A 21,963-nucleotide genomic window follows, 5' to 3' on the forward strand; every position below is an offset into this window, starting at 1 on the left:
TATTTCCAATGAAATCATTAAAAGTAACCATAGTTAGCTTAATACATTCCATCATTCTTGCATTTGAGTATTTGTGTAATCAGTTTTGGAAATATTTAGATCCCCACACTGCTTTGATTAAATGTTTGCCTTTATGTTCAAAAGAAGGAAGCCACCTCTTTCTTGGAAGAAGTGCTTTCCTTTTCTCTTGCTGTTTTATTAAGTTACAGGCTGCCAGAAAAGGTTCAAATGCCTATTTCCTTTTTCTTAATGACAAAGTCTTAGAAAATTATTTTAACCATGCAAACCAACCTGTCAAATTGATGAGTCCTAAACCACTCCCCAGTCTATACCAACAGCAGGTATTGTTAAAAGGGAAAATCTAGGGGTTTCTACTCTACCTAGTAGAAAGAGGAGTGGTAAAAGCAATGTGGAACATTTAATGTAAGCCAAGAACATCTTTCCTTCCCTAACTACTCCTTTGAACCCCACTTTCTCTAAGATCTTCCAAAGTATGGTGTTGCTAATGCTTTCAGCAATACATCATGTTGTAAGTAATGTTTCCCTTAAAACCCAAATGAAGCTTTGGAAAATCAGGAGATTAATTGCTTGCGATGAACCTTAAGCCTGTTTCTTTTCAAGAGTTAAATATCATTAATTTCTATAATAAAATACACCCTAACTGTGTGGACTTTTGGCAGCAGTTTTCTTGGTGGGGTAGGTGCTTTGAATATGATCCTTTGACCTTCCTCTTCCCAGTACCTGAGGAGAATTTCTGCCTAGTTGGTATTGGGCATGATACTCAGTATCTGAGGCACTCAGTTTCTAGATGAATGCATGTTTTTAGTTGAATGTAGCCATGGATGGCTAATTTGAGAAAGGATCAGAACACCTCTGGAGGCAGCTGTGTTGCTGACTCTCCTGATGTCTTCAAAGGCAGGTTGAAATGCTGTACCATCCTTCCCTCTGGATGAGCTCACTCACCCTTAAGCAACTTTAGCCCTTCCTCCCATCTTTATTATAACTGAATGTTTTCAAATTTTGGGGTCAAAAATCCATCTGAACAAAACCAAATGCTGTGATTTACATCCACTGTGGTTTTTTAACCTTTTTTTCTTTTTTAATAAATGCTTAGGACAACTGATAACAGTTTAATAATATTTTTTAATGAAATGTTTGATACTAGAAAGCAGACCATTTTTACTCCTTCTAGTCCGTTTGGGGCTTTTTTTTTTTTTTTTAAATACAAGGTAAGTAGGTGTGGCCAAGAAATATTTGTGGTTTACCATGCTTCGTATCAGAGCTCAGAGCTCAGTTTGGGCTGTTTTACTGGCACAACTGATGAAGAGAGGTTTGCATTTTCATTAGAATGTAAATGGATAACCAGACATGATTCTTTCTACCTGTAAGTAAACTTGGCTGCATATTTTGATCTTGTAGTTTTGTTTTGTGCAAGAGGAGTGTACTTAGCAAATGAAGTATTTAAATATTGCTGTAAAAATACAAACCTACTTTCTCTTGCACTGCTAAGGGAATCACTGTTAAGACTGCTTGTCTTGACTTTCAAAATTAATGCACAAATATGAATCCATTGTATGATGAATTTAGCAAAGTAACTACTTTTATGTATAAATAGGGAGGTATTTCAACATACTATTCTTAAACTCATGAACTGCATAGACATGAATAGAAAGTTTGGTAGAACTAAATCTGTCTTTCCTCCAGAGTAGAGTTAACTCACAGGAAAGACAGGCAGCCTCGACCTGCACACATGAAAAGCCGAAAACTTGTATTTCAAAGTGCGTTTAGAAGCAAACTATGCTGTAGCTTTCTACCAGATTATTGATTTTGTAGTACTGTTGAAAACTGACAGACCAGACAGGAGGCACACTGTGTGTTACAGCCAAGGTCTGGGTTTGATGAGTGAGCCTGAGTTTGTAGTGCTGAACACAGTTAACCTTCTGCTCCATTTCAACAGCAAGAGTGTCTTGCAAAAGATGCTAGAAGAGTGCAAACCTTAGACTATAGTGCTTTGAGTGTTAGTAGTGCTTTGAGAAACAGCAATTCGGAAAAAGAAACTCAAGCAAAGCAAACGGTGAAATAATGATAAAATGCAAATGATAAAAATTAATTTCTAACTTGTTGCTTTTGTCTTTGATGTTACTTTCGCAAAGCTGCCATTTACAGTGAGTTACAACTGAAGATAGGAGGAAGATTGGACATGTAATGTGTGTGAACTGGCCATCAAATACAAACAGTGTTATCAACCCAAGTGTACTCTGGGTGTTGTGGGACTGTATCAGGCCAGGATGTGTTTTCACTCTGCCTCCTCTGTTCTGATGGTTCTATCTTTAAGCTGCTTAAGCAAATGGCTGTTCCTGACAGCCGACCCATCTTTGTCCTCTAGCATTCCATCTGCTCTTCTGCACAGATGATTTATTTCCAGGACTTAAAAGTTGGTTATCAAAATGTCAACTGCAAATTTTTAGGCTTAGTACTTGTCAGATTAGCTTCAACATGTTTCCTAGTGTTTTTACTTTAGCCACATGTTTCTCTTGCAATAAATTTTTTCTTGTTTTGAAACTGAGCATCCTAATAGGTCTCATGTATGGCACTGTGCTTCGACAGGCTGTCATGGTTCTGTGCTAGTGCTGGGATTCATATTCACTTACCTATCACCAGGGAGATGGTATGATGCTGTTTTATAAACAACTGTCTTCCTCCTAAATTAGTCATTTCCAAAAAGAAAAAGACATGAGCAGTGAAATGTGCTAGATTTTTTTGTTCCTGTACTAAATTATTTGTAGAATTTAACATTGTCTAAGGTTGCAAGCTTTCATCAGAAACTGGAGAAATAAATTCTGTAAGTACAACTGAAGAAGGAAGATTTGGCAAATTCAAGACTCAACAGCTCAAATACTCATCTTGTTTGATTTAAAGCTAGGTTTTAAACTACTGAATTTTGTTGTTCCATGATGATGTACCCTGAGGACCAAAGTGACATGTTTGGGTAGCTTGTGTTTTGGTAGAACTTAGGGAAGTGTGAGCTGAAATATTTAATGGGGCTGTAGGTGCTGGAGAAATATTCCTTGCTACAGATTTAAAAGAAGCAAGATTTTATCACTTTTTTTTTTTTTTTTTAATTTTTGGGAAGATTTTGGTTAGGTAGGAAACAGAGAAGTGGAACCTAATGATAGATCCATAAGTATTTTAACAGACTTCAAAATTAATTTGCTGTTAAAAAATATGGAATGCTGTTAAAAAATATGGAATAATTCTTTCCTGTGTCCTTTCCAAGCAGTCTGTCATTCATAACATGGCAAAATTTATTGGTCTCTCTGTTCTCTTCAAAATACAGAATCCAAAATGAGATTTTCTTGCTGAAGCACAACTCTCACTGATACCATCAGTGACTAATCTTTAATTTATGAACTCCTCAATGTCATTACTTGAGTTAGGGACTGGGAGATCAAGCCCTGCTATTATGTATGTGACTCTAACACTCCTTGACAAAACCAGTGTTTTTCCTAAGAAAAGGTCTTTGGTGAAAAATTGAAGGAAATTAGATAGCATAGTTCCACTGATTTCAGTGATCCAGCAAAAGAGATAATCAATGAGAAATATTTTAAATGAGTGAAATCTAAGAATATATTTTCAAATTATTTGTATTTTAAATGACAGCTTAAAAAAATATAGGGGTTTAAGTATTATAATTTTTTCTTAGTTTCTCTGATGGCTGTTGAGAAAAGAGAAAGGAAGAAAGAGCACGAGACATGAGAGGGTGCATGTGGTGAGAAGTGTCAGGCAGGAAATAACATCTTCCTGCGGCGTGACAACACACACTGCTGTGCAGCCTCAGTGTCAGCATCTTCCTTGGCCACAAGCAGGAGGCCAAGAGGAGAGAAAGTTAAATGAAATTATTTGCTCAGTGTATCAAAGCTTTCCCCATTATGCAGTGTTGGCCAAGTCTTTCTGAAACAGCATCGCAGTTTGGGGCTACTTTCTGTAGTAAGTGATGAACTTAGTAAATATTAATTTAATCAGGAGGGGAAAGTGTTGATCAAGAAGGTAACCCATGACCAGGGAAGATGTAAAATGCATAGATCACTACATGAGTCTTTGCTTGAGATACTGAATTTCTAAGCCATCAGGTCAAACCTCCAGACTGAAGTAAATTTACCTAGAGCAGGACTTTGCTCTGCAGAGCTGAAGGCCTTTCTCTATGTCCTTTGATAATGTTTCCTAGCAGACTTGACAAATTTCCAAACAAAAATTAGTAGTTTGTTCTGCATTTATTTACACTTGTACTAATTTCTACTGTGGAATCATTAATTCCACAAATACTGTAGGAGTAATGCAGGGACAAAAGAATTTCAGAACCGACTGAGGTTGCTGAGAAAATATGTTTGAAGACAAATTCATTTTCAAAGAGCTGGAAATTATTTGCTTTAGGATGATAAATATCTGCTGGATTGATAGGCTGTGGTTTCACACTGAAAATACTCCCAACAGAGTGAATGAGGACAACTAAACTTTGGCAGAACTGTGCAAAGTTTGTGCTGCTCCTCCAGACCCTACAGTTCAGCTCAGTGTTGTCTTGCCTGATCCATGGCCTTAGTCTAATCTGAGCCTTAACTTTAAGTCCGCAGATTTTATCATATCATATTTTGTCATCTTTATTGGATTACCCACTCTACCCTTGGAAAAATTGCTCACCAAAGGAAGCACATGTCCCAGGAAGGAAACATCATGGTTACAGCTTCAACCTGTACCTTTTCTGTGGTTTTATGGACAGGATAAGAGGCTAGATATTAAATATCACAAATGCTTAGGATATTTTTTAAAATGTCACATACAGTCATTTATTGCTAATAGCTTTTAGCACAGTGAAAGGAGGGAGTCAAACACAAAATGCATCCATTAACAAAGCAAGACTGAGATTCACTGTAGGCGAAAAGGATACACTACAAATATATTCAAATTCCTGGGCTCATAAAGAAAGCAAGACAGAATTACATGACCGTAACATATGTCTGAACCCCTTGCTTTCATGGTAACAGCCAAATCTTTAAAATCTTATTAGAAGATTATTTTAGTGTTACATAGTAAGTCTGCAGTGCTGCTTCTTAATATTTCTGGTAAGTGTTTTAAACAGAGAGCAAATAATCTGATAAGAAATAATATATTTAATTAGACTAGACGGTTCAATCAGAAGAAACAGACAAGATTTCAAATGTCATGTTCCTTTTTTCAAATAACTACATACTTTATAGACATTGATAAAGCTTCATGTCACTGGCTGAAGTAGAAGAAACCCAAGCATTTTCTCACCCATGGTGTTAACTGTTTATGTGACACAGTTTTAAATGGGTGAGGGACAATTCAATGTACGCTGGACAATTATGCAGCAAATAAACTGCATTGCCTGTATCTTTTTAGCCTGGCTTCTTTGAAGAGAATTGTTGCTGTCAGCTGGCTTGGGTATTTTTAATTGCTGCATTTTTCATAGCTGTCAGTGGAAACTTTTATCAGACAGTTGGTGGTGTCTTCTGATTACTGTCGGCTCACTAGTTTCCCACACCACTGATTCTTCACAGAATTCAACAGTCCAAGGGAAACTGCACCACAACTTTCAAGACAGTCTAAACAAAGCACTCATAAGACAGGTCTCTTCCAGCTAAGAACTAATTTGGTCCTATCATTCTGACATCCAACATTCTTGCTTCTTTTATTAGTACAAGGTCTGCTAAGTTATGTACCTTCATAGGGAAAATAATTCCATTTGTATCATGTAGCAAAGTTGCTTAATGTTTTGAATGCTAGGATGCATACTCTGAGCACATTTGGCTCTCAGCTGGTAATAGGCATTGGCAAAAAGTCTCACAGGACACTAGAAGGGACACCCTATTTATTCCAGGCTGGATTAGGTCATTAGGATCAACAGTGCAAAAATGCCATGTGGGAAAAACAAATCAAGTGGAAGGAACTGGTGGGACTGCACAAAGAAATATCATGTGAAATACAAAGCAGCAAAATCCTGACACCTTGGGAAGTCTATTTCAAGTAACAGTCTGAGGCCTCTTTGCAAACTATGATCTCTGTGGCAGGGAAAAATAGGACACACTATAGTGGGATATAAAGTTTATTTTCTGTTAGTGCAGCTGAATATGAGGGAAACCTTGTCTCTCCCTCCCTGGCTCTCATGCTTCTTGAAAGACTGTACATGGCAGCTGAGAACCTGAGCCTGTCCTGCTGGTGCTGCTGCCCTCCCACCTGCCCAGGGTGATGGATGAGGGTGAGACAGTCCAGGGAGCTGACCCAGCAGAAGGGGATTTCCTGCCCCTTTAGCATCCTGTCTTGCTCAGTTTGAGATGAAATGAGATGAGGTGCAGAGGGAAAGAGTATGGGATCATAACTGCTACAGTTTGGCTCAAACTGCTATGGGAACACAAATCAGGGAAAATAGGTCTCAGCCCAGGTAGAAGTGGACCAGAGCAGGTATGAAACATTTATTTACCTCATTCAAATATCCTCAATGCTTTCCAACTTATTTACTATCATACCCTCTCTGCTGCACATACCACATATATTGGATTCATTTCTCTCTAAATTTTTGATGTCTGTGACATGTATCCAATGTATTCTTCTCAGGATTATCAGCCACTTGACATGCAAGTGTAAAGCACATATTCTCTCCAGACTTTAAACCTGGACTAATGCATTTATTGTATTAATGGATTCCACAGAAACAGGAAAATCAGTATTGATTCAAAGAAATTTATCTAGTGTGTCTCCTTTAATAAAACTCACAATAGAGAAAAGCTTGTCGTGCAAGTACGGCTTTGTATTTGGCTTGAATGATCTAAAAATTATGTCAGTGCTGAAGCGTACAGCTCTCCACCTCTTGTCCCTGATGAGATTCTCATCCCCCTCACTGCACCAGACAGAGCTTGTGGAGGGTGGTGTGATCAGTCAAATCGATACTAATTTGGCTGTCAATGTCTCCTTTTCTTATTTATTTATTTCTTATCTCTTATTTCTCATTTCTTATTTATTTTTAGTGATTTAGTGAGCTGATATAGCTCATACACATTGCCTCATAATTGCCAAAACTTTGTAAGGGGGACTGTGGCAGGAAAGCTTTGCTGTGTCTGGTGGCTGCAAATTCAGCCTTAATGATTTGCTAGATATCTCACAGCAAGACAGTGCTAACAGTGGGTCTAAGCCCATATGGTAGTCCTTAATTCTAGAAGTTTTGTGAACAAACAAACAGGAACACTGCAAATATGGAATATGTTCTTGTTCACAGATCACACCATCCAGTCTGTTTTCTGCTGCTGCTGCTGCACAGTGGAAGAAAGGTATGTAAAATGCTTAAGGTTTTCATTAATTAAATATCTACACATAAAGGACTTCTTAAAATCCCTCTATTTGCAATAGAAATGCAAATATGCAGAAGTTCAAAGCCACTGTACTGTGTATATCCCCAATGAAGGAAGGCATGTATAGTCGTGGATGTTTTTTGGTGAATGTCTATAGATATGCATTCACACAAATGCTTCATGTTTTTCAAAATCAGAGAAACAAGAGCAAAAGTGAACCTGGATGGTGACACTGTCCTCATGACCCAGTACTCACCCTCACAACCAGACGTTTCCTATGAATCTATTTGGAAGCGCAGGGTAAGTAATATTTTGGCAGGTGAAAAGAGAGAATTGAAATTATTTGACATACAGTGACTCAGTACCAGAAAAAGCAGGGGAGTAACTAGCTCTTGAGCATGTGAAGTTCTTTGTTGCATAAAAATTACAGAGTAAAGGTAACTGAAGAGTCATACTGCTGTAAATACAGGTTATTAACCTCACAGTGAGGTTTCCCAAGCTTGCTGTCATGAAGAAGATGGTTCCTTCTTCCACTTTGGTTTTGGGTCATGGGTCATTTGCTGGGCAGATGCAAGTGAACCCTGCTCAGCTGGTGCATGTAATGTTCACCTCAGTTTTAGTAGATCTAAGCTGATTTAATCAAAGTTTTCAGAGTATAACTAAGTGCAAAGCTGGAGCCTCCCCTGATGCAAAAGAAAATCATTATGTTCCTGCCAATTTGCTAAAAAGTCTCCAGTGCCTTCTGTGTTAATTCTCCAGATAAATGACTCTATTTCCAGACATTATAACTCCATTGATTTCAATGCTGCTCTGCTTTTACACCAGCGGAGCTGTCCCAGAATCCAGACAGTGTAGAAGCCACTCCCTGAAAACAGGTAGCTTATTTGTGATTCATTTGTTATCCATTGTCATTTTTGCTTCTGCACCAAACTGCTCACTCCTGCTGTTTTACAAGTGATGAGGTGAAAGTACTTTACAAGGGGCAGTAACAACCACGATGAGTTCCTATTTGTTACTGAGACAGTTTAATAGCAGGAGGATTAAGCAAGCAATAGTAGAGAGAAAAGACTAGTTATGAAAAATACTTTCATTTTTCACCAGCGCAAGAGGCAATTGCAATTTAAGAACAAGCCATTACCTCCTCTGCCTGCTGACGCCTTCGAAGACTATGCCAAGGAACCCAGAGTTATTGCACTCCATGACTTCTTTGCTAGAGGGCCTTCAGATTTACCTCTCAAGAAGTCAGAAGAATATATTATCCTTGAACAGTATGATCCCCTCTGGTGGAAGGCAAGAGACCAACACGGGTAAGAGAGAGGGCATCTATTTCAATCTCCATACACAGAAAGAAAAAAGCCTAAAACAACCTGTGCAAAACTGGGCAGATGGAATGAGACTTGTGAGGCAACTTAGGGACAGGCTTGAAAGTGTTCAGCTATGTCTGAGGCACACAGATTGACTGGGCAGACTTCCAGCAGTGTTTGGCACCCCAGAAATGGACAGGGAATCTAGAATCTGTTGGAAAGTCAGAGTTAAGCCCTACACTCAGTAATTTCCTGAGCAACATGAGGGTGTTTGAGGGCCATGTGAACCACTGGGCTCTGAGCCATGTGCAAATCCAGCTTTCCATACTTCAAGTGCTTTATATTAGAGTATGTATGTGGAAACACTTTAGAAAACCATAGGGATTATGAAGATATGCCTGAAACAAAACCTCTTGCACAAAATACCTGGATATTTTAGAGAACTAGATAAGTTCAGATAAGATCCTTTTAAAATTTATCTTTGTTTTCTGTTGTTCCCCTTTCTCCTTTGCATTTTCTTCAGTGTATCTTGTACTCTGATGTTGGGAATGGTTATATGTTATGAAATAACCATCTCCTTTCCATTCAGATTTCTACTTTAAATATTTTAAATGCTTTTTTCTCAACTCAAGTTTCAGAAGAAAATTAATTTCAGTATTGAATAAATGTCCCATCTTGCTTTTTCATTTGAGTAGCCATCCACAGTTGTGGGACAAAAAGGTTGTGCCTGGAATAAAAGGACTCAAATTTTTATTCAATTCCCATGTTGGAATGCAGTATCTAGCAACATAGCCCCTGGTATAAGGAACCTTTATAATTCAGGAAAAGGATGATGTATATCTTAATCCTACAAATATTTTACACAATACTATAATATTATCCCAAATATGTTATTTCAGGAATGAAGGTCTAATTCCCAGCAACTATGTTACTGAGAACAAGAAAAGTAATTTAGAAACATACAAGTAAGTACCTTTGGAAATTATAATTGTGCTTTCATTTCTAAAAATGGATTGCAGAGCTACATTTTAATGCTTGATCCTTCAAATATTTATTAGACATGAACATCGATTTATCAAAAGCTTTCTTTTTTTGTTACAAAACATTTCTCTTAAAATGAATTAACATTCATTTGTATGAATCATAGCATCAGAATCCAGATGTTGCCTCTTTCTGTAGACTCAATGCATAACGTTTCTGTCTTCTGACCTTTGCCTGTTGTGATCATGTAGCCAATTCAAATTACTCAACTTACTTTACTGGAGAGAGGAGTAAAATTCTGAAAAATTGTAGAGAAGAAAGGCTTGACACATCATCGAGGACTGTAAACTTCATCACAGTGTGGTGTAGCTGTTTCCTGGGCTTTCTTTTGTTTGAGCTAATATTTACTCACAAGGAATCTGGGAAAAAAAGTTCTAAAAAAAAAGTCAAAGAAAATTTTTCCAAATTAAGAGATGCTCATATAAAATGACAGTTCTATTCAGGTTTTTTAATAATGCAACTGTAATAATGCAACTACTAAACTGTGGAACAAAGCAAACATTCATTTTTACTGTCTGAAATTAAGGCTAAGTTGTCTCCTTGTTGCAGGTGGTACTGCAGAAACATAAACAGAAGCCAGGCAGAACTTCTCTTGCGCCAGAAGGTAACTCAGCTTACAGACAGAGCTAACAGTACCTAGCAAGGTCTATCAGTAGAGGCATCAAGTGCATTATCACAGTCAAATCCAAATCTGTTTGGTATGCTGTAAGAGAGAAAATACCTTGTAATATAAAACACTTTCTAGCGTAAGTGTAGAGTGCAGACCATCCAGACTTCATAAAGCTTTAAATTGTAGCCCCAGCAAATTCTATGTAGATTTTCCATGCTAGATAAATCAAATTAAATGTGGCTTACTGTGCTTCTCTGTTGCATTAGACACTAAAGACTGAAATCCATGCAATAAGCCAATTAGTGAGCTTAGCAGAACTTAACAAAAATATCTTCCTTAAATACAGAGCAAACAATCCATATTGCATTCTACCCCCTGTCAGTTACCAAAGTGCCTAACTCAGTTAAACTCATTAGGTCTTTGCTCAAGGACTAACTCAGGCCTGGGACAAGAAAGACTAGAGAAGAACATCTTGGACAGAACTGTTTTAACTCTATTTTTTCCTAGTGATTTGTACAATTTGATTTTTTAATAAATCTAAGCATTTTCACTACTTCACACTGAAGAGTATAATTCAGCTGAATTATTTACGTCTAAGAAGTTGCCTGGCACTTAGTATTTTCCCTTGCTTTATTTTGCTCTGCCATGTACCTGGCTATCCATGTCTGTTCTCCACAGCTTTATCTTCCTCCCAAATAGTCATAGATATTCCACAGAATTTGGTAATTAGCTGCAAGTCCTATCTCAAGGGAGCATTACGGAAGCTCAGAAGCCTAAAATAACTCTAATTTGGGTTTCTTTTCAGCCCAAAGAAGGTGCATTTGTTGTCAGAGATTCAAGCCGACAAGGTCTTCTTACACTGTCCATGTATTCACGGGCTAAAGGGTGAGTTCCTCTGAATGGCCATGGTTTGAATCAAGAGGTGATGGAAAAGCTTCCTACAAACTCTTCAGAGTAGTTGGGTAGGTGGGACATGCAGTGCATGAGAGCAGGGAGCCACTGGGATGCTGTTCATGCAGAGTTAACCACCCTGTGAGTAGAAAAGAGGATGGTGGGCAGTGGATCTGGGAGTCAGTGTTCAAATGTCCTGTCAAGACAAGATCACCTGCACTCACTGAAATTCTCAAATAATCTGCTGTGGAAGCTGTGCTACAGCCTTTGGCCACTGCACCAAACTGTCTCCTTTCTCCACAGGCTCTGTGCACTGTCAATTCATCCCAGACTGCTGTCCTCAAATTTATGTTTGTCTCCTGAAATCACCTCATCCCTCTACTGTGCAGCCTCACTTTTGCCAGACAAGAGCCACAGGACTCACTCTTGCCTGTATCAGTAGCAACCACCTACAGCACTCTCAAGCTGTCTTATACCCTCTCTATCAGCCCTTCTACACCCTCCTGTATCAACTGTGTCTGCTTTCCTTCTCTCCCTCTTACAGAAAGCCAGAGGTGAGAGGAGCAAAGCAAAGCAGTGCAGAGCATTGCTGTCACCACCATCCTCTTCCTCCCTCCACACCCTCCTTGGGAAGGTGGGGCCAGCCCTTCCCACCATCCCAGCACTGGGGCCAAGCTCACAATTTCCACAGGCTCAGTAATATTTCTGACAATGACTCAATAACACAGAATATAGAATGTTTCTATATTCTGATCTTTGTCTGTTGTCACCATGTGACCACAATTTAGAGTACTAACCTTCAGCAACTACCTCCAGCCTGAAATGCAACTCAACTTCCTAATTTTGAGTGTCACAGAATACAGGGATAGATGGGCAGCAAGATATACAGAAAGCAAAAAAGACAGATAATGTGAAGAAATACAGAAAAACAAAGGTATCAAATAAGACCTCCAATGAAGAGCCTTTGAAGAAGTATAACACATGATAGATATGAATATGTTTTTAAGTTTTTGGGAGAAAATGCAGGTAATTAAGAACATTTTAATTTTGAGAGGTTATATTCAAATAAATGCTAAATCAGGAGGAACACCGCTTAAACACTATGGCTATTTGTTACAAATGCAATTATATAGGGGTAAAAAATACTTGGGCAACAAAAAACATTCTGCAATCATCTTATAAAGTTTGGAGAAAGAGCCATTCAAGGAGTCTTTTTCTTTTTCCTGCTGAAACAGTATCCCAGCTATACACAACCATTTTAAGTTGAGAACTGCACCCCAACTTTTCAGATTTTACTATGCTATCAAAAGGAAATTTAAGCAGATTTATAGTATAAATTATTTTTACTGAAAAACGTAATATTTTGTTGATTTCAGGAATCATAATGGAGATATTCTACATTATCAAATTAAACAAAATCACTCAGGACAATATTATGTAGCAGAAAACTATCTCTTTTCATCTGTTCCTGAACTCATTGAGTATCATCAACACAATGCTGCAGGTAATGCATGTGAGCTCATATTGTTTTACATATTTTTCTTAAACTTCCCTTATAAAAAGAGACATGAGTGTTTCTATTGCTAATGAATTCAAATATGCCTTGATTCTTTCTGCCAAAATCATAGCTGCAGTGTGTGTATACCATGGGGGAAGTGGAACTACCAAACTCATCTACATGTGCTAAAGGAGTTTAGCAAAGATGGAAGCCTGCTCTGTATTGTCTTGGTTCATATTTGACTGCATGGGACTTGGGGAAAATTTGATCACAATTCTTCCTTTGTCTTTGACAAGGACCTGTATACATGTAATTTAACAGAAGCAGGAGCTATGCTGTGCATCAGCAGGCAGCATTCTGCTGATTTTGGGCTTCTTGACAGTATGAATACTTTTGTAGTCAGGGCCCCTATTAAATTGTCTTTCTCCATTTCTTCTCACTGTAGCGTTTTATCTGAGCAAACTGTAAGCAAAAGTAACTTCAAGAAATAAGGAATGTACATCAGATTCCAAATATTTTTGTTTGAGAAGAGGTATGATTTATTTTAAATAGCATATTTTAGAATTAAGTAATTGGTCAGCAGAATATTGCTGCTTTGTCCCCTGCAGGTCTTATCACACGTCTCCGACATCCAGTAGGATCAGATGGATGTACCTCACCAGAAACAGCAAGACTGAGTTATGGTAAATATTTATCTTCTTTTGAAGGAGATTTAGCTATCTGCCTAAGCAAGAATTTAGATCATATTCACCCAGTTGATAATTAAGTTGTATCTGTGAAATTCCTTGGTAATAAGAAAGACATGAACAGTGTAAGGTGTCAGTACCAAATGAGACACCTGACTCACCTGCTTCTGTGCAGTGACTGTTGTGCTTCTATTACAACCACCAGTGCATTTCAGAGCTATTTGTATTTTTAAGTGAACCTAAGACTCAAATAGATATTTAATAGCTTTTGAAATGCTATTTGAGTTTTTTAAAGGCTTAGGAAATCAAAATTGAAACCTGAAATTAATACTATTTATGGCGAAGATTTTCTTTGTCAGTTCTGCAAGTTATAGAAATAAGAATGGAATCTTAGGTGGTATTATAACAAACAAGCAATAAATGCCAGTTTTGTGTGTATAGATCAGGTATTTCATACCATCTGTCTGACAACAGGCACCTCCAAAATTGAGTATCTTTCATGTTCCCATGTTTCCAGGTTCCAAGTCTTAATATTTCTGAAGGATAGAACTATTGTAGTTATTACTATAGAGGTAGCCTATAGTGACTATTTCTGTAGTTATACTATCCATCTGGAACTGGTTTGGAGCTAAAAATATCACATATCATAATGCTAAAAAAGTTCTCCTATGTATTCAAAACTAAATACTTGCCTTATCTTCAAGCCTCAGACATTCCTACATTAAGCAAAACTACTAATCACATTCTCCAAGCTGTAAAATAGCATTTACATTTAAACATATATGAGCCAGTGAAAATGTTCAGATACTTAAAACTCATGCTATACTGGGTTTCATTAATTGCAATTATCAAGGGATAGCTCGTGTCTCCTGGAGCATGGTTTAGGACAGCTGCCTGACTCTTCTGTTATTTTGGGTTGCTTTTCCAGAGGGGTGGGGATTAAACCCATCTGAACTGTTGTTCCTGAAAGAGCTTGGGCGTGGGCAGTTTGGAGTTGTTTATCTCGGTAAATGGAAAGAAACTATCAAGGTTGCCATCAAAACAATCAACGAAGGTGCAATGTCTGAAGATGATTTCATGGAGGAGGCCAAACTGATGATGTAAGAACAAAAGCTATTCTGTCAGTTTACCAAGAAATAAATATAACCTAATTCCATTTAAAACAACCAGACAAAGCAGTTTGATGGGAATGGTGCATGAGTGGGACAGAAAGGCTGATATAAAGGTCTGAACCAAACTGGTGCAGATGCTTCCTAGGCCCAGACAATTTCTGTATAGAGTGTGCTCTGCTCTATACTGTGGAGCTCAATGGGAACAAATGTTCTGGTAAAATGTAAATGTGCTCCTACAACTATTCTTTAATCCATAACTCAATGTCTTTAGGACCAATGGCAGAGCTTATATTTGACTAAAGCTTTAGAGAAACCATATTACCATATCTGCAAAATTTGCAAAATAAGGAAGTATCCACATGAGTTCTTGGCAAAGCCCAGAAAAGAAGAACCCTTGCAGGGTCAAGTGCCCTGCCTGCAAGCCAGGCAGAACTAGACCTTTCCATTTTGCATCAACCGAATCAGGCTTTGCATTCACTGCATTTATATATACGATGAAAAATTATGAGTTCCCAGAGTGAACTTTTTTGAGGAAGTTGTAGACAGAAGTGTGCTATGTAGTGGGAGAGCTCTGAAGACAGCTGAATCAGAAACTGTTTATCAGATACTGAAAGTGTTTTGCAAAACCATTGTGAGACTCAATGGTCTAGTTACCTGCTAAGAACAAATATTAGCCTGCCTAAAATGTGATTTTAAACAGGAAACTCTCCCACCCGAAGCTGGTCCAGCTTTATGGAGTGTGCACACAACACAAACCTCTCTGTGTTGTGACTGAATTCATGGAAAATGGATGCCTGCTCAATTACCTTCGGCAAAGGCGGGGGAAACTGGGCAGAGACATTCTCCTGAGGATGTGCCAGGATGTTTGCGAAGGGATGGAATATTTGGAAAGAAATAGCTTTATTCACCGTGATTTGGTAAGAACAATAGGCTTTCTGAGGCTCTTGACAAATATTTGCATTCAGGAATGTTCTTCTGCTTTTTATGGGACACTATGTGTCCTGTAAGACTTCAGCCATGCAGGATTTAATAAGCCAAAACAAAACTTCTCAGCTGTTATTTTGCCCATGGACAGCTCAAAAAAGTATTTGAGAAGGGTTTTTCCAGTGGAAAAACTCTGCCTTGAGATGGCAGAGAAAATTGGATCTTGACATGAAACTGTCTGTTGTAAGGACATCTCAATACAAAAGTAATCACAATACAACCAAAATTACAGAATTACAAAAGGTCAGCAACAATCAGAATTTTAAAAAATCAAATATTTTTTTATCTGTATTTTTTCAGCTCCCTACTGCCATACTTTGATACTGCGATGTATGAGTGACTTTTCTGCCCATAGGCAGGGAATCATAGGAGAGAAACTTGTTTCTTTACTCCCTGATACTATTTCAATGCTCACATTTGGGTGTAGAGGGGAAATCTTCCTTCTCTCCTACTTAGCTGTGTGAAGAAATGTAAAATCTTGAAAACCGCCAGGAGGTTCCTGATTTCTGCAATCAAAATGTCACAAAACATGTTAAAACTTTGCACCAATTGTCCTAGTGCTGATGTTCAGGAAAATATCTGGTTGGATCACTAGACCCTGCAGTCTAAAATTCTTTCACCATTCAAGAATGGTAAACATTCAAGAATGTGTAAACACATTGCAACTCATACTACAAGCATTTAAGTTGATATGTAACTACACAGCAGTGAAATATGTTCACTGACTCAGAGACAAAAATTCACTAATGTTTTGACCAATACACTAATCTCCTTTTAGATATGAACAGTATGAGCCAAAGCAAATATAATCAGCTGCTGTATTTTTCTTTACCACAGATTTCAGACATGTTTCTCTTATTTTCCCAGGCCGCAAGAAACTGTTTAGTCAATGCGGAGCACATTGTTAAAGTATCTGACTTCGGCATGGCAAGGTATGAGGCCACTGATGAAGGTTTTGTGAGCATCCATTCTCAGACAGCTGCAGCATGATCTCTGGTTAACTTCACTGCTTGCTTCACTGGTTTGAGGAATCCCACTGTGGTTAATTTTTGAATTCTGATGAAAACTGTAATGTTGTTTAACTGCTATACCATGAACTGGATGTTGTGTCCTCCTCTTGCCCTTGGGGAGTGAAAGATAAGCAAAGTGCCAGGTAAACTTCAGAGGTGTTTATGGACAGAGAAATGGCCAGAGTGCACAGGACAGCCAGAAGCTTGAAGAAAGACGTTCCCCAACTTTCCTGAGCAGGATGGAGGACAGAAAGATGCTAGGGACAGAACTGGGAGCTGGTGCTGACCTCTCGAGGTAGCTGAGTAGATGAGGGAGGATGCAGGGACGACCAGCAAGGTGGGCAGGAAGTGTGACACATGCTGCTCTAGCAGGGAAGTGGTTTTTCTGCTTAGTGATAGAGCCAGCCAAAGTGAGAAAAGGGAGCACACTCAACTCTGACAAGCACCAGCCTGAGAAACATAGCTCTAGCCTCACAGACTTTCCTCAGAGGACGCAGCTGAGCTGACCAAATGACTGAATGCTACCCAAAGGGGATGTCTTCTTCCTTCTTTCCTCTTTAAGACCAGCACAAAGCTCTCCACTTTTGTATTTTACTGGCTGTTTTTTCTGTGGGATTAGCAGACTGAATCAGCTCCCTTAGGAGGCAGATGAACTTGAAAGAGTTAGTGGCTCTGAGCAGAAGGTCATGGTGACATTTACCGTGTGGCTGCAAGTCATTGGATCAGCACAGCCATGCTCCTTTGGTTTTCCCTTCTGTTCCTAACCTCAGACTTACAATACCCTAGCAGTTCATAGCTAAGAACTTGTATTTCAGAGGGCTGTCCCATACCATGGTTGTACTGCTCCCAAAAAAAGTAAGGTCAGTATCAGGGCTCTGGATTTATCCAAATGAATCAGAAAACACAGTAAGAGACCAAGATGGCTATCAGGGTCCAGCCTAAGAATAATGGACCTGAATGGCTCACAGCGGCCAAAAAGTGGAGATCAGTGGTGTGGCTCTAGGACTCACGCTCCTGAGGAGACTGTGGAGAAGGGATGGGAACACAACCTGATTATTCAGTGCTCACACAACTGCTACTACTATTTTGTACTGCTATTTCATATGTTCCTTATTCAATAGCCTCCCATGTTTCTGTGCTTGCACCAAAATGAGAAAGTGAGGCAAAGAGATTATTTATTTTAATGTGACCTCCTTTAAAAGGTGCTTTAAAAAATGAACTTTATGCTTTGCCTGAGAATAAATGTGTACTGCACACCTGTGATCTGTTCAGGAACATTAATAGTGGGAAAATGTGCTCAGGGTTTGTAAGTATGTAGGGGTCAGCCTAGTAACCATTCTAAGTGCTGCCCTATAAATGCCTGCATTAGGCACATAATTTCATCTTATCTGGGAGGTCAGCTCCTGTTAGCTTGGGCAAAACCAATTACTTTAGTGCATGTACAAGAACTGCTGCCTCAAATGGGAGGAACATCTCCTTGTGTGTTTGGTAACAATGTCCCTGATATTGCAGATGAGAGGTAAGAGTCATATTTGGGTAGAACAAGTGGTTGAAAAGGTGGATCCTTTAAAAAAATTACTAATCATTATTATTATTATAACTATTATTATTTGTATATGATTAATTTTATTTACTGCTGGTTTTCCTGGCCATAGTGGTGTGTCTTATCAATACACACCCAAAAGATGACAATAATAACCATCTTGTCAGTCATTCAGAGAGTATCAAAATGTTTTATTCTGATATACTTCTCATGAACAATCCAAATAATTTGTTTAAACAGAAATCTCTTTAAATTCATAGCTTCCAGTATGGGCTTCTGTGTGTATTTTATACTAAATTGGTGATATAATTTCATTTTTTCTAAATTGACACTATATTTTTATGGAATTTTAAACCATTTGTGGAAATGTCATTCATTCAAATATATGGGGTTTCCTCTTATTCTTCAGGTATGTCATTGATGATGAATATATCAGCTCTTCAGGTGCCAAGTTTCCAGTCAAATGGTCATCTCCTGAAGTCTTTCATTTCAAAAAATATAGCAGCAAATCAGATGTCTGGTCATTTGGTGAGTTGATTAGGTGAATGTACAACTGCACTTCCCTAAAACTACTGATGTGACTGAGGAAAGTGTAACTTTTTACTCACGCTATCTATCTTAAGCTGCAGTCCTTCCCATTTTTCAAATCTTGCTTATATTGGACAAATATAAGCAAGGATTTTTCAGTAGAAAGGTTCTGTACGTAAAAATCAGCATTTTGACTGAAATGTGCATTTTTGATAAATCCCTATTAGCCAAACATATATTTACCTGAGTTTCATGGACCACCACCTTAGCTGACTTAAAAAGAGAGCCAAATTATATTAGTTGAAAATGGTTTGGGTTGTATGCTCCATTCAGCTCAGGCTGCTCATATTTTCATGCATTTTTCAATGCACAAGAGAATCAGGACTGTTTTTTATTCTCCTAATGTTGTTAAAAGCTTGTGGGTTTGGCACATTTTGTTTTGTCCTAAACCTATTTTGGTTCACTTCTAGGTGTACTGATGTGGGAAATTTTTGCAGAAGGCAAAATGCCGTTTGAAAGCAAGTCAAATTCTGAAGTTGTCCGTGAGATTTGTCAGGGTAACCGACTTTATCGACCACATTTGGCATCATATACTGTGTACAAAGTCATGTACAGCTGCTGGCACGAGGTTTGTTGCTATTTTTCTCTGCTGGGGTATTACTTTATTATTAACTTTTTATGTGTGTATAGAAACAATCTCAAAAACTTGAGGCATTAAATTCTTATTTCATGTTTGTGGCATTCTCAGCATCTCCAAGTATGTTTTTCACATTCCATAGGAATTCTGACCCAGAATTGAAATAACTATAGGGAAATGTCAGAGATTTTTTGAAAAGTGCCTGTGCTCATGCTGCTGGTGGCATGAATAACAGATTTTTTTTTTTTCTCTTAAATGACAAACTTCATCTTTTTTTCTGTATTAATGAAATAAAATGTAATTTTTAAGTGGTATCTCATATGTACTTATATCCGATTTCTGAGGTCTGGTACAAAAAAAAATCAACCAATCTGTTAACATAAGTTTATCCTCTGCTTTTCATTTCAGAAACCTGAAGGACGTCCTACTTTTGCAGAATTAATAGTGACCCTCACAGATCTAACAGAGATGACATAATCACAGATTTTATACGAATGTATTTACTTAAAAGTTAGCATTAGCATGCCACTAATGTAGCTGTTACACGAAACCTCAACCTTTTACAGAGGTCTCTACTTAAATCACAGTTCCAGCATCCTACATATTGAAGCAGCTGTTTGGTCTTGGACTAATTTTTACTTATTTGAGAAAGACGACTGGTTTGGGACTCTCAAGGCTTTGTTTTCATGATTAGGGAGAAAAATCTCCTGTCTGAAAAGCAGTAACCAAGCCTACTCACCTTATAGACCTTTTTATTCATTCTTTTGTTCAGAGCTACACTAATTCCTGCAACAATATTATTAAATTATTTGATACTTACTATGACTCATGCACTGGGGAATACTGATTGGCAGCATCAAAAATGATGGAAGAACCTCTGATAAAGCTCTGGCAATGTCACTCTTAAAGGGAAGTCCTTGAGCCCTGCAAAGCGTCCAGCCCTGGAGAACCAGAGCAGTGTTTCCAAAGGCACAGCAAGCTAAGTGCCTGCTAAGATACCTTACATGGACCTATTGTAACCCTACTTCTTATGTTTTTATTTCCTTTTAATTTTAAATCTTAATTATGGTCAATACAAATGTGTTGTAGAGAAGGAAAGGCAGATGAAATTAATAATTATTTAAAACAAAATAGACCATTACAAATAAATATGTTCTTGAAAGTATGTGATCATTGTGAATTATTTATAGGTAAATGTATCACAATATTTAGATTCATAGGGTTTTCTAGACAAAATATGTAAAACATGCTCACTAAGAAATGATTGAGTTCAATTTAGTTTTTGTCACAAATTGAGTCACAATTTAATTTTTCTTTTTCAAATTTAAAAAATAACTGTAACAATAAAATTAAATATAGCAAAAGCCCCGAAGTTTTGAATTTCCAAAAGATGACATCATCTCTTAATCAAATATAGTCCTGGCAGTAATCAGTCATCTTTACTACAGCAGTATTTTGATAGTTATCATCCCTTGGGAAAGGAAATTGTTAGTTCCATTGTTTGAACATTTGGGAGTATCTTCAAACACACTTCTAAGGCATTTCTGCTTCAAGTAAAGAATGATATTCCTATTAATTCATGTAATTTACCAGAAGAATTGCCACCAACTGGTATCACTGTTTACTTGCCTAATCAATTTATTTATGAGCATTCAATCCCTTATCAGACTTATGACTGAATGCAGATCTAGACAACTGTTGTGGTTTCAGCCCGGCTGCTTGCTTGCTCACTGCCCTCTGCCCTGGTGGGGTAGAGAACCAGAAAGTAAAACCTGTGGGTTGAGATAAGAACAGGTTAATAACTGAAACAAAGTAAAATGTAACAATAGCAAGAGCAATTAAAAGGAGAAAGAAAGAGGAATAAAACCCAAGAGAAACAAGTGATGCAAGTGATGCACAGTACCAGGGCTCATGCCCTGCTGACTGATGCCCAGCCCCTCCCCAGGCAGTAATCAGCAGCCCCCAGCCAGCCCCCCTCGGTTTATACACTGATCATGGTGTTCTGTGGTATGAAATATCCCCTTGGCCAGTTCAGGTCAGCTGTCCTGGCTCTGCTCCCTGTCAGCCAAAATCCAGACAATGACGCAGTACGCACATGGAGATCATCACAGTTTATGCCCAGGCCACAGAAGTACAAAGCTTTTCAGCAGATGATGCGCTACAAATGTGAAATTCAAACTATCTCTGCAATATAAAGTACATGGGCACTTTGAATAATATATGAGGCATCTTTTTTTAACAGCTCTTGCACAACTGGTTTTGCCATATTACTGCAAGTTAATATGTAATACACTACAGCACCATGCAGTAAAAATCAGCTCCAGTAGGTTTACGTACTCAAAGCACCTTGCTCATACCTATTTCACTGAGCTGTCCCATGGTGAATATGCACCCATCCTGGAAACATGCTGCTCTTATATCTGGAGCCAATAATGCTTGCTTAACAGGCTTCCACTTCCCAATATAATCTTTCTGTAGGCTGCTTGGGGAAAAAAATTGAATAAGCTGTTATTAACATTCTGACACAGATAAATTTAACAGCTGCTCTCATCAAGCTGACAGTAAATAAATGAAAAAGCACTAGAACATGCTTCAGAGTCAGTGAAACTGGTGCTTAATTGACAGCAAGAACTGGTCTACAGTACAAAGGTCAGGTACCTACAGTGTATTTGTTTACCAGAACTGCTACACCCTTTAATAAAGACTGAGTAGGCCACCCTAGACCTCATGGGTCTGTGAGCTTAGTTCCCATTCTAAC

General features: G+C 38.2%; 1 protein-coding gene across 2 annotated transcripts; it reads left to right on the top strand.

Moving 5' to 3' along the window:
• The first annotated feature begins 1,265 nt into the window (after positions 1-1,265).
• TXK (TXK tyrosine kinase) lies at positions 1,266-20,367 on the top strand. Of its 2 annotated transcripts, XM_085059019.1 has the most exons (15): positions 1,266-1,384; positions 7,289-7,340; positions 7,559-7,661; positions 8,463-8,668; positions 9,565-9,630; positions 10,256-10,310; positions 11,122-11,201; positions 12,584-12,711; positions 13,314-13,388; positions 14,320-14,491; positions 15,204-15,420; positions 16,355-16,419; positions 18,450-18,568; positions 19,039-19,196; positions 19,614-20,367. In XM_085059019.1, exons 1-15 carry the CDS (start codon positions 1,369-1,371, stop codon positions 19,680-19,682), a joined length of 1,581 nt encoding a protein of 526 aa, XP_084915145.1. In that variant the 5' UTR covers positions 1,266-1,368; the 3' UTR covers positions 19,683-20,367. The 2 variants fall into 2 exon arrangements, with proteins under 2 accessions (XP_084915145.1, XP_084915146.1); XM_085059020.1 differs by lacking the exon at positions 1,266-1,384 and having other exon boundaries at positions 7,273-7,340.
• The last annotated feature ends 1,596 nt before the right edge of the window (positions 20,368-21,963 follow it).

Source organism: Lichenostomus cassidix, chromosome 4 (genome assembly GCF_008360975.1).
Source record: "Lichenostomus cassidix isolate B80296 chromosome 4, HeHo_3.0, whole genome shotgun sequence".
Lineage (NCBI taxonomy): Eukaryota > Metazoa > Chordata > Aves > Passeriformes > Meliphagidae > Lichenostomus > Lichenostomus cassidix.